Source organism: Mirounga angustirostris, unplaced genomic scaffold (assembly GCF_029215605.1).
Source record: "Mirounga angustirostris isolate CCGP_5_RB_7025 unplaced genomic scaffold, mMirAng1.0.hap1 SCAF_91, whole genome shotgun sequence".
Classification (NCBI taxonomy): domain Eukaryota; kingdom Metazoa; phylum Chordata; class Mammalia; order Carnivora; family Phocidae; genus Mirounga; species Mirounga angustirostris.
Window position 1 is genome coordinate 140,423 of NW_026991799.1, and position 11,152 is coordinate 151,574.

Sequence of the window (11,152 nt, forward strand, 5' to 3'; positions counted from 1 at the left end):
GTGCAAATCAAGAGACATAATTGACAAGCACCTGCCCCGAGTTCTGACCAAGACCCTCAGGAGAAATGGCAAAAACCATAGTCTCCAAACACACAGCACACAAAGAAGTAGTCATACAGATAAAAACACCAAAAAGGTTTTTAATGCTTTTAGCAGCATTTGCCAAGTTTAAAATTGTTTTCTTAACACTAGTTTGGTTGTAAAAACAATACCCGCACACTAGAACTGCTGACCAAATATAAGTGTTGTTGGCTGAAAAAAAAAAACAAAAAACAAAAAAAACCACACACGCGCGCACACACACGCACACACACACACACACACCAATTTACCCAGATTGTCTAAGAAACCACCAGAGGGACCTCTACTAATCAACTCTTGTTGATCAGACGTTGGATGTGGCCATCACGGGAAGTCCCAGAGCTCGGACAAGGCAGCTCTCTGTAGCTGAGGCAGTGCCTAAAAGGGCTAATGGCTGAGGACTGCCAGCTGACCGCACTCTCAGCAGCTGAAGCAGAGTCTGTCTTTGAGGAGAGTTCTGGTTGGAACATCCTCATGTCTATCATCGCCTCATTATCAAACGATACTCTGGCTACCCAGGCAACCGTAGTTTGACAGTCGTTTTCTCTCAGCACTAGCTTTTGGCTTCCATTTCTTGGCGAAAAGAGGTATGTTATCACATTATTTGGTATTCCATTTTTAGGCACCGTGCCCTGTTGTCTGCTATCTTGCTCTCTATGCTTATATCCTAGCTTTACTGCAATGTATCCACATGTGCTTCCTGAATCCGGGATGTCATGGCTTCCTTAAATTGGGGGAAATTACCAGACATTTGTCTTTGAATATTATTCTTCCAAAATTCATCCAAGTTTCTGCTTCTGGAATGCCTATGAGATGCACTTAATAACTACTTACCCCATTCCTTATGTCTCTCTGCCTCACTCTCATCCTATTTTTGTCTTTATCCTTCTATGAGGCGTTCTGTCTTATTCCTTTCACCTATCTTCTAGTTCACCCATTCTCTCTATCTGGTATGTCTCCTTTGTTGTGTAAACTTTTGTGGATCTTTTAATCTAGCGGTTCCTATTTTCAACACTAGAAAACCATTTAAGACATTTTTGATAACTAGTCGCTTCCTACTCATATTTTACATGTCTTGTAATTATTTTTTAAAGATTTTACTTATTTATGTGTCAGAGAGAGAGAGCGCACAAGCAGGGGGAGCGGCCGGCAGAGGGAGAAGCAGGCTCCCCGCTGAGCAGGGAGCCCGATGTGGGACTCGATCCCAGGACCCTGGGACCATGACCGGAGCTGAAGGCAGATGCTTAACCGACGGGGCCACCCAGGCGTCCCTCTTGTAATTATTTATATAAACGTTTTAACCGTTTTTTAAAGTTGGCATTTGGTAATACTACTTTGGAACTTTCCAGTTTGGTTTCCTGTTTGATTTTGAGAAGGGTGGCTTGTTTGGGGATTGTGTGCGTGTATAGGAGGACTTTATCTGCAAGAATCCTGTAACAACCTCAATTAAGGTTACTCCTCCGGGAAGGATTAGAAGTGCACTTGCCATGTGTCTGGGTTTGTGAATGGGAACTGTTGGCATCGTGCTGGTAGTGCTAACCCGAACCCCAGAGCTACGCCAGGACACTCGTGTGAATGCACATCCTCAGGGAAAATTTTTTTCCCCCTCACTCAGAACTAAGGACCGGGAATAGAATTTTCCTCGGCGTCTCCTTTTCCCAGTAGGGAAAAGTCCAGTTTTCTCAAAGTTTGTAGTCATTCAAGCACCACTTCATGCAAAGCCGAGTATGTAATGCGATGGGTCTTACTTGCTCAGGCCCATGTAGCAAGCGGTAAACAACAACAACAACAACAACCACAACAAAAACTGTACATTCAAATAGCCTGAGTTAAAATACATGGTCGACATCAAGGGAAATCTTTTTACTACTATTAATTTGAACAATTCTCCTCTGACCTGATGGAAGTGGTGAGAGATACGTCCACGCACAGGCCTGGATTCATATCCTTCTCCTCATGGCTAAAAGCATACAACTAGTCAAACAAAGAAACAAACAGCAGGTAAAGTATCATACCAGATTCCCCCTCAACCGCAGAGGCTGAGTACCCAGTAAGACTCTTACTGGTTCAGCCTGAGACACCTGACCGCACACTAGGCCCAATGCCGTGAGTCAGCGGCTCCACATCCCTGATAGCTGATTGGCTAACTCCCAGCTGACTGAGGCTTGAGTTGCCTTGACTAGCAGCCTCCATCATCCATTGCAGAAGCCGATCTGCAAGTCCTGAAGATTTGTGATTTCCACAAGAAAAGATTACAGGCTTGGGAAGTATAGAATCAGATAAATCTGGGCTACTTGAAGTGTTAGCTACAGTTACCAGGGAGCCTGAAATAGGAATTATTTCCTGAACTTTTTGATTTAGCGATTTCTGTACTGAGTTTGGGTTTTCTCTTCTGTTTTTCCAAGAATTCCATTAACAAAAGTAATGTTGAATAAGTTTGATTGGGGGTGGGCACGCGGGGGCTGCGTTGTTTAAGCGGCTGCCTTTGGCTCAGGTCATGATCCCAGGGTCCTGGGATGAGGCCCTCATCAGGCTCTCTGCTCAGTTGGGGAGCCTGCTTCTCCTCTCCCTCTGCCTGCCGCTCTGCCTACTTGTCCTCGCTCTCGCACCCTCGCTCTCCATCAAGTAAATAAATAAAATCCTTAATAAAAAAGTTTCATTAGGGGATGTTCGACTCATCAGTACTATTTTCCCAGGGTTGTGGCTTATAATTTGTTACTTAAGCAACAAATCCACTTCTCTCAATCAGTCTTTACCATTAACCACACTATTAGAGAATGAATGCTCAGCAGATGCCCTTTGTCCTCAGTTGCCTTCAGAAGTGATCAGAGGCACTCACTTCCCTTTTGTCTAGGCCTCAACATCCATTTTTCCTCACTGCATCTTGGAGTTTGTATCTGTCACTCACCTTCACACTCCCAGTCTTCACAGTCTATATGGTGCATTCAATGTTGTTTTACTCATGCTGCTATTTGATTTCTGAAATTGCGGAGCAAAGCACCCAAAGGAGTGCAAAAATGACCTAACGGATTCCATTTCTTAGTATGACTTCTCACATAAAACGATACATATGGGACCAGTACGTAAGAGCAAGACGCAAAACCTTTGTGTGCCATATGGACAAACACGGGGACTTTGAAACAGCAGCAGTGAGCATGATAGAAAGGAAGTGCCTCAGTGGAATGCTGTTTATGCAAAGAGGCTCACCGTTGTATCTCTGAAGACGGGCATGGTGGCGAAGAGCCTCTGGCTCCCCAAATATTTTTCCCCATCTTGAGGCACTACCAAGGACAATTTCCTGGTCGTTGATTCCCTGATAATTTTTCCCACTGGCCTTACAGAATAAATTCCGTATTTTTCCAAATCCTGTCATTAGATTTTTCAAAAATTCCAGAATGACAATAAGCGATAAACCTTACAAGGGTGGCCACTGATGCTAAATTCTTACTCTAATGATCCTAAGGAGAACTCCGGAGGTATAATGGCTCATCCGAGTTCTTCTACATTGGACCAAACAAACAACAAAACAACAACAAAAAACCCAGACTTTGCACCTAGTGATGGAAGAGGCATTGCACGCCTTCACGTCTCTGCTACACGCAAAAGCCTTCTCTGGTGTCCTCGTTTTTCTGGAACTGCCCACCCTATTTTCCTGGAAGTCATATTGTCCTGCCATAGCTAAATAAGTTTTGTGATTTGACACTCCAGGAGGTTCCTGGGACACTTCTGATGGGCTAAGGAAAGTTTTTTTTGATTTTTGTAGATTATCCACATTTGTTTGGCAGGGAATGTCATCTTTCCCAGGGGCATCTACAAAGTATTTCAAAAGTACAAATGCCATTCTTAAAATATTGACCAAATATTGATTGCTAAAAATACCGTAATCAATTTCTAAAAATTGAAATCAGAGTATATTCACTTTTACAGAGATAGGAAGCTGGAAAAATAAAAAATACAATAAAATTAAGCAACACTAATACCGTCTTGAGTAAAAGGGTGGTGAATGAGGTCCCCTCACTTCTCTAACGGGACAACAAATAATCACTATGATGGAAGAGGCAGTGCATGTGCCCGTGTACAGCTCAGGTTTCATATCTCACATGGGTTGTTCTATCCCCCCGCCGCACCCCCCCACCCGCACCCAAATCATATGAAGACATTCTTAACCCCAGGACCTCAAATGGGATCATATTTGGAGATAGAATCATTAATGAGGCAATCAAGTTAAAATACCCTCTTTAGCACGGATACTAATCCAAAATGACTTTTGCCTGTATAAAAGGGGCGAATGTCAACACAGAGACATGCGCATAGAGAAGAAAATGTGGGGGGAAAAAACGAAACAAAAAACAATGGGAGAAGTCGGTAATGTAAGAGCCCGAGAGAGAGAGACCAGGAACTGATTCTTCCCTCACACATCTCAGAAGGGAGCAACCTGGCCCACAACCCATGATTTGGACTTCTAACCTCCAGAACTGCGAGACAATACATTTCTGTTAAGATCCCCAGTCTGTGGTACTTTGTAATGATAGACTTAGCACACTCACGCAGATTTTGATTCCGGAAGTGGGATGAAGTTGTAACAAAGACTTAGTAAGTTGGGAGTGGCTCTGAGACTGGGTAATGGGGCGGGGGGGGGGGGGGGAAGAAACTGGGTAATGGGTAAGGATGGTAGAGTTTTGAGATACATGATAGAACAAGCTGAGATTGCTTTGAGGGACTGTTGGATGAAATATGGACATTAAGTGTATTTCAGGTGAGGGCTCATACAGAAAAGAGGAGAGCTATAGGGAAAGACTTTATCATCTTAGAGAATCCATAGAGCATCATGAAAATTATGTTGCTAGAAATGTGAGTGAGGAGGGTGCTGCTGCTGAGGTAGCAGATGGAAATTAGAGGCATGTTATTGGAAACTTGAGAAACGGCCATCCTTGTTATCGGGTGACAGAGCATTTGCCCACACCATGTTCCAGTGTTTTGTGTTTGGTGAAGACTAGAACGCTCACATGATAAGCTGGGACAGATAAGCTGAGGAGATTTGTAAGCACAGTGTTGAAGGCAGGGCCTGGTCTCCCCTTGCTGCTCATAGTAAATGCCAGAGGAGAGCTGTAAATTAAAGAAGGTAGCGTGAAATGAGAAGAGACTAGCACGTGATGATTCGCAACCTTCTCAGCCTAACCAGGTAGCCTGCTTTGGAAAAAGGGCCAAGGGTGTGCCTGGAAAACCATCAGCTGGGAGCTTAGGCATGTGACACGTGGGTCCAATCGGCCATCTCAGCAGAAGCCAGGAATGGAGATATAGTTATGCAAGAAAAATGTGTGGAGGACCCTACTGTGCCATAGCTTGAACCCTTTGGATTGCAGGGAAAGCCAACAGGCGTCTTATTCTGAGAATTTGATGCTGGCTGAAAGGTGGCCAGCTAGAACTAAAGGGAAAGAGATGGGACAACACGAAGGAAGACTGTTGGGACTGCTGGGATTCGGCAGGCGAGAAAAGGGCCCCCAGATATATCTCACCGGGAACATGTGCTATTCTTCAGGAAAGGGGGCAAAGGACCCCACAGAAGGTTCAGTGGCTGGCAGGGCTGCCACTGCCAGTACAGACCCAGACGTGCAATGCCAGGGTCTCGAGAGCCATCTTCTCCTTGATTCCTGAGACCGAGGCTACCTCCTGGGTTCCAAAGGATAGGAACACCCGGCCTTCAGAAGACGGTACTGCAGCAGCCCTGGACGGGTGGGAGGCCGCCACTTCCCGTGGCAGAGAGTGCGGGGCTGCCACCCCTTGTGGGAGCAGAGCTCAGAGCCCAGAGCCAGAGAGGATTCTCTTCCATCCTTACGTTCTAATGTAATGTTTCCTACTCGGACCCAAACTTGCTCTGGACCCACGAACCCTTGTTTCCCTTTCCAATACCTTGATTTTGGAATAGTAATGACTGTCCTGTGCCTGTCCGTCCACTGTATTTTGGGAGCAGATAACTTCTTGTCTTCTGTCACACATTCTCAGCTGGGCGGGAATTACGCCTCAGCATTAATCATAGCTGGAAAGGCACCCTTATCTGGTGTACAGGATATTTAGATGAAATTTTGCCTTTGCATTGATGCTGGAATGGGTGAAGACTTTTGGTGACATTCACATAGGATGAATGCATTGTGGACATAAAGACATGAATTTGGGGGGCGAGAGGGCTGGCTCTTATGGATTGAACTTTGTGCTCCCATAATTGATATGTTGTATTCCTGATCCCTCATTCTTCTAAATGTGACCTTATTTGATGGTAGACCACTACCCTGGCATTACCCTGGTGGTCGTGTTCAGGTGAAGTCATTAAGGTAGGCCTCACCCAATAGGACTGTTGTCCTTAGGAAAAGGAGAGATTTGGAGTCACAGACACTCACAGAGGGAAGACCATGTGAGTAGATATTGTGAGAACGTGGCTATTTTAGGACAAATAGAATGACTTATGAAAGATGCTTGCCTCATAGCCCAGAGACTCACCCACCCATCAGACAATGAGTTTGGACCTCTAGCATCCAGGACTGTGACGCAATAAATGGACATGTCCTTTAAGTTGACCAGTCCCTGGTATTTGATGTAGCAGCCCCACAAAGCTAATATAAACATCCTTAAATCACCACGATTAAAACACCTATGACTAAGCCAGCAAGCAAAGGAAAACTAGCCGGTAAAGACTGACACCTCTTTCCCCCATCCCCACCACCACCGATCTCCAAGGTGGCACAACCAAGGAGGTCTCCTGTGGCTCACCTTGGGACAGCTTCTCACACGTGGGGCCAATAACTGTGTCTCAGAGGATGTAGGTCCCCCCATTGGCTGACTCAGAAGAGTGTGGGGCTTGAGCTGCTCTGAACAGAGTCTCCCATCATCCCCATGATGAGGTGTTGCACGTCATGAAATTTGAAGTTTCTCAAAAACAAAAGTTGGCAGCCTGAAAGGAACAGAGTCAGATAAGTCTGGATGTGTCAGAATAGTAACTTCAGTTTCCAGGGAGCCGGAATAGGTTTTCTTTCTTGAACTTCTGGATTTAGGTATTTCTGTACTGGGTTTGGGTCCTTGCTTCTGTTTTCCAATGAACTGCAATGAATTCCAGTGAATCCCAATGAATTGAATTAATATGAGTAGTGCTTAGAAGAAATTGACTTGGGGGGCACCTGGGTGGCTCAGACGGTTGGGTGTCTGCCTTCAGCTCAGGTCATGATCCCAGGGTCCTGGGATTGAGCCCGGCATCGGGTTCCCTGCTCAGTAGGGAGCCTGCTTCTCCCTCACCCTCTGCTGCTCCTCCTGTTTGTGCGCTCCCTCTCTCTCTCTCTCAAATAAATAAATAAATCTTAAAAAAAGAGACGAGAGCTTGACTTGGGTATGCTTGTCCTATTAATACTATTTTCCCGTGTCGATGCTTATGATGTATTAGCGAAGCAGGAGCCCTTCCCTTATATCATCTTCTTAGTAACCACAGCATTAGACCACGATTGCTCCCCAGGGACATTTTTCCTGACTCACCCACTGAAGCGAATAGTCAGATGTATTCACTTTCCACTCTGGACTTCAACATCGAACCCCATTTTCTTCCTCTTTCCCAGATTTCGTGTGTGTCACTCACACTTGCATTCCCAGTCTTCCAACCACAGCCCAATTTAGGTGCATTTTAACCTTGTTTTCCTAGTGCTCCCATTGGATCGGAAATTACGGATGCAAAAGAGCCCACGTGTGCCCTCCCTCCCCGACACACATCACACATATCCTAATGGATTCCCATTCTTTTTTTTTTTTTTTTAAGTTTTTGTTTTAATTCCAGTTGGTTAACGTACAGTGTTATCTTAGTTTCAGGTGTACAATATAGTGATTCAACAATTGCGTATATGACCTGGTGTTCATCAGGACAAGGACCCTCCTTAAACCCCATCACCTGTTTATCCCATGCCCCCCAGCCCTCCTTCCCCCTGGAAACCATCAGTTTGATCTCTATAATTAAGAGTCTGTTTCATGAATCCTCTCCCCTATCCCTCTGTCTCTCCCCTCCCCTCACTTTGCTCATTTCTTTTGTTTCTTAAATTCCACATGTGAGTGAAATCCTAAGGGTGGTGATCCAGCTGTCACTTGCCCTCCTGGCTTGCCCAGCGCTGAGTCAGCTGACTTTCAAAGCTCCAGGCTCCAAGTCCCATCGGTCATAGAAACTCACGGTGTTCAGCCCTTCTGGTTTCCACAGCCAAACAGTATGGGTATTAGCGTCCCCCGTGTGAGCTCCCTGGTGCGAGGGCCCATTTCTCTGCCCTCTCCCCATGCACAGCTCCCTCTTTCCTGTGGGCAGCCTCCATCCACATTTCTGACCTTCCTAACCTTTCAGATGCAGCTTCCTCCCTATATTTAGTTGTGGGGTTTGTTCTTCCAGTCCTTGGGTTGCTCTCTGGTTTATTTAATTTTTGTGGATGATATCTAGTTTTAAATGTGGGATGCGGTTAGCTCAGCCTCCTCCTCCTCTGCTATCTTCCCAAGGTCCTCTGGATTCACGTTCTTAAAATGACTTTTTAAATAATATGGTATGTATGAGACCAATGTGCATGAATAACTTTGAAAAACCACTGTAAGTCATGTGAGCAAAAAGGGCATTTTGAACCAGCAGCAATCAGCGTGATAGAAATTAAGTAACTTAGTGAAACAGAGTTTTATTTTTCTAAATGGTCCACAGTCCTTTCTCTGAAAAGGCATATGGCTCTGAAAAGAATTTTTGGGTTCAAAAATTTAGTGCCCCATGTAAATGGCAATTTCTAACGACCACCCACGGGGATTAACTGGCCCTTCATTTTATGGTAGCTTTCCTTGGGTATTTATGCAGCAAACCCCCCATCCCATTTCATATCCCTTTGGCTTTATCTGTCGTCTAATGGGCTCAAGAAAAGGTTGGATTGCTCTAGTTTACCTATTTTTTGTCTCACTGTTTGGCTCAGAGTGACAGCTTTCACAGGTTTCTACATTCAAATCAAAGGTTATTTAGAATTTATTCTAAAAGTTCACATGGAACACACAGCACACATGAAGAAATAGTGGGTTTCCTGCAACTTGTAACACATTTCAAAGGACTGAAGGCCCCACCCCTACCCCCGCCAGTGTGTTCTTCCCTCACAGATATATAGGAAGCTAGAAGTCAATTAAATGGAAAGCACTTGGATAATCACCAACTACTTTGAAATTCAGCATGTACCTAAAGGAAAAGGAAACAAAGGAAGGAAAAAAACCCATGCACCAAGACGAAAAACACAATGAGCATTAAAGTGCATTACCATTACCCTAAGTCTTCCTATCCATCAAATCACTTGAGGCAGAAGAAGGATTCACCTTAGTTCTCTTAATTGCCAAAACAGCCTCCTCTTATTTTGATGCAAAACGATAGGGACAGGTCCCACTGTGACATCTGCATGTTTACACTTCAACCACCCTGGTTAAAAGGAAGAGCTTCAACAGAAACCCACAGGCACACGGACAATCACACCACTTTCCCGCTCAATCACCAGGCTGCATGACACAGGAAGGCTGTTATTGGTTCAGGCCTGGTCACCCCACCACCCTTTGGGCCAATGGCCGTGGATCCTGCGCTGCCGGTTTCTTATTGGCTGCTGCTAGCAGAGGCTGGGAGCACAGCTGCTCTCATTGGATGACCCCGTCATCCAGGCATAACTGCAGTGCAGGAAGCCTTTTGTGTCAAAACGAAAGATGGTAGGCTACCAAGGCACAAAATCAGATAAATTTGAATGAAGTAAAGTATGGCTTTCTTTTTTTAATTTAATTTTATTTATTTATTTGTTTGTTTATTTATTTATTTATTTATTTTTATTTTATTGTGTTTCGTTAGTCACCTAAAGTAGGCCTTTCACAAGGTCGGGAGCTTGAGTAGGGCATGATTCTGGATAGTTTGAGTTTTCTGCACGGTGTTTGGGTCTTCTTTCATGTATTTCACTGAATCAGGATGAGGGGATACGTTGAGGGATTGTGAATGGGGTAAGTGTGAGTTTTGTATCTGCTACAGCGCTTCACTTGTTGCTATATCAACACACTCGAAAATTCTCTAGACGATACTACTCTACACAAGTGGGAGAAGGAGAATACAAAAGGCAAGTAAAATTATTGTGGACTCAGCTGTGACGTAGAGTCCCAAAGACGCCGACCTGAAGGAATGGGCCACTTAGGAAAGTGATAAAATGCGACATGGTCAAGGAAAATCATAACAGACTGCAGCACACACATATTTTAAAGTGGACTTGCTCACGGTAAAGGTGTTTGAAGAACGGACAGAATGGCACAGGTCCAAACGCTAGAGTAGGTGGCACTCTGGAGAGTTACAGGTCTCTTTGTGCCAAGTGAGGTGGCTCTGAAAAGAGCCTTTGGTTTGCGAGGTGGTCAGGCGGTCCTGAGGCAGCTCATTGGCAGAGGGTGTACCTCATGATGGCCTTGCTGCCCTCGGACATGGCGAACTTGCCCATCTCCCCGGGCAGCAGCAGGCGCACGGCCGTCTGGATCTCCCTGGAGGTGATGGTGGAGCGCTTGGTGGTGCGGACCAGGTGAGAGGCCTCGCTGGTGATGCGCTCGAAGATGTCCTTGACGAACGAATCCATGACGCTCACGGCCTCCTGCGAGAGGCTCAGGCCGTCGTGAACATTCCTCAGAACCCTGGGGAAGTAGGCGGCGAAACTGTCGGGGCAGCGGCGGCGGCCGCGGCGGCCACGGCGGCGGCCTCCGCGCCTCGGCTCCTTCTGCTTCGGGCTCTTCGGGTCCGCTGCCGTGGGCTCCTCGGTGCCGAGGCTTTCCTCAGAAGAGGTCTCACAGCCAGGTTCAGCCATGTGGGGCTCGCCTTCCCGACAGCTCGGAAGGAAGGGCACTGGCGGCAGCTTGAGCAGCGCGGGCCCATTTATAGTCGCTTCATTTCCTGACGTCACCGGCAAGTCCTATCTGATTGGACAACATGCAAAACCAAGAAGCGGGTCACTGAGCCAGGTCCTGTCAGGTCTGACTGCTTGCCCTCGAGCTTGACGTCTCTTCAGTCAGAGTCGGAATCAGGCGT

General features: G+C 45.9%; 1 protein-coding gene across 1 annotated transcript; it reads right to left on the reverse strand.

Annotated features, from left to right (window-relative positions):
* Nucleotides 1-10,511: 10,511 nt before the first annotated feature.
* LOC123842702 (histone H2B type W-T-like) lies at nt 10,512-10,931 on the reverse strand. Its single transcript, XM_045871944.2, has one exon. The coding sequence runs from the start codon at nt 10,929-10,931 to the stop codon at nt 10,512-10,514; it is 420 nt and encodes a 139-aa protein (XP_045727900.2).
* Nucleotides 10,932-11,152: the final 221 nt, after the last annotated feature.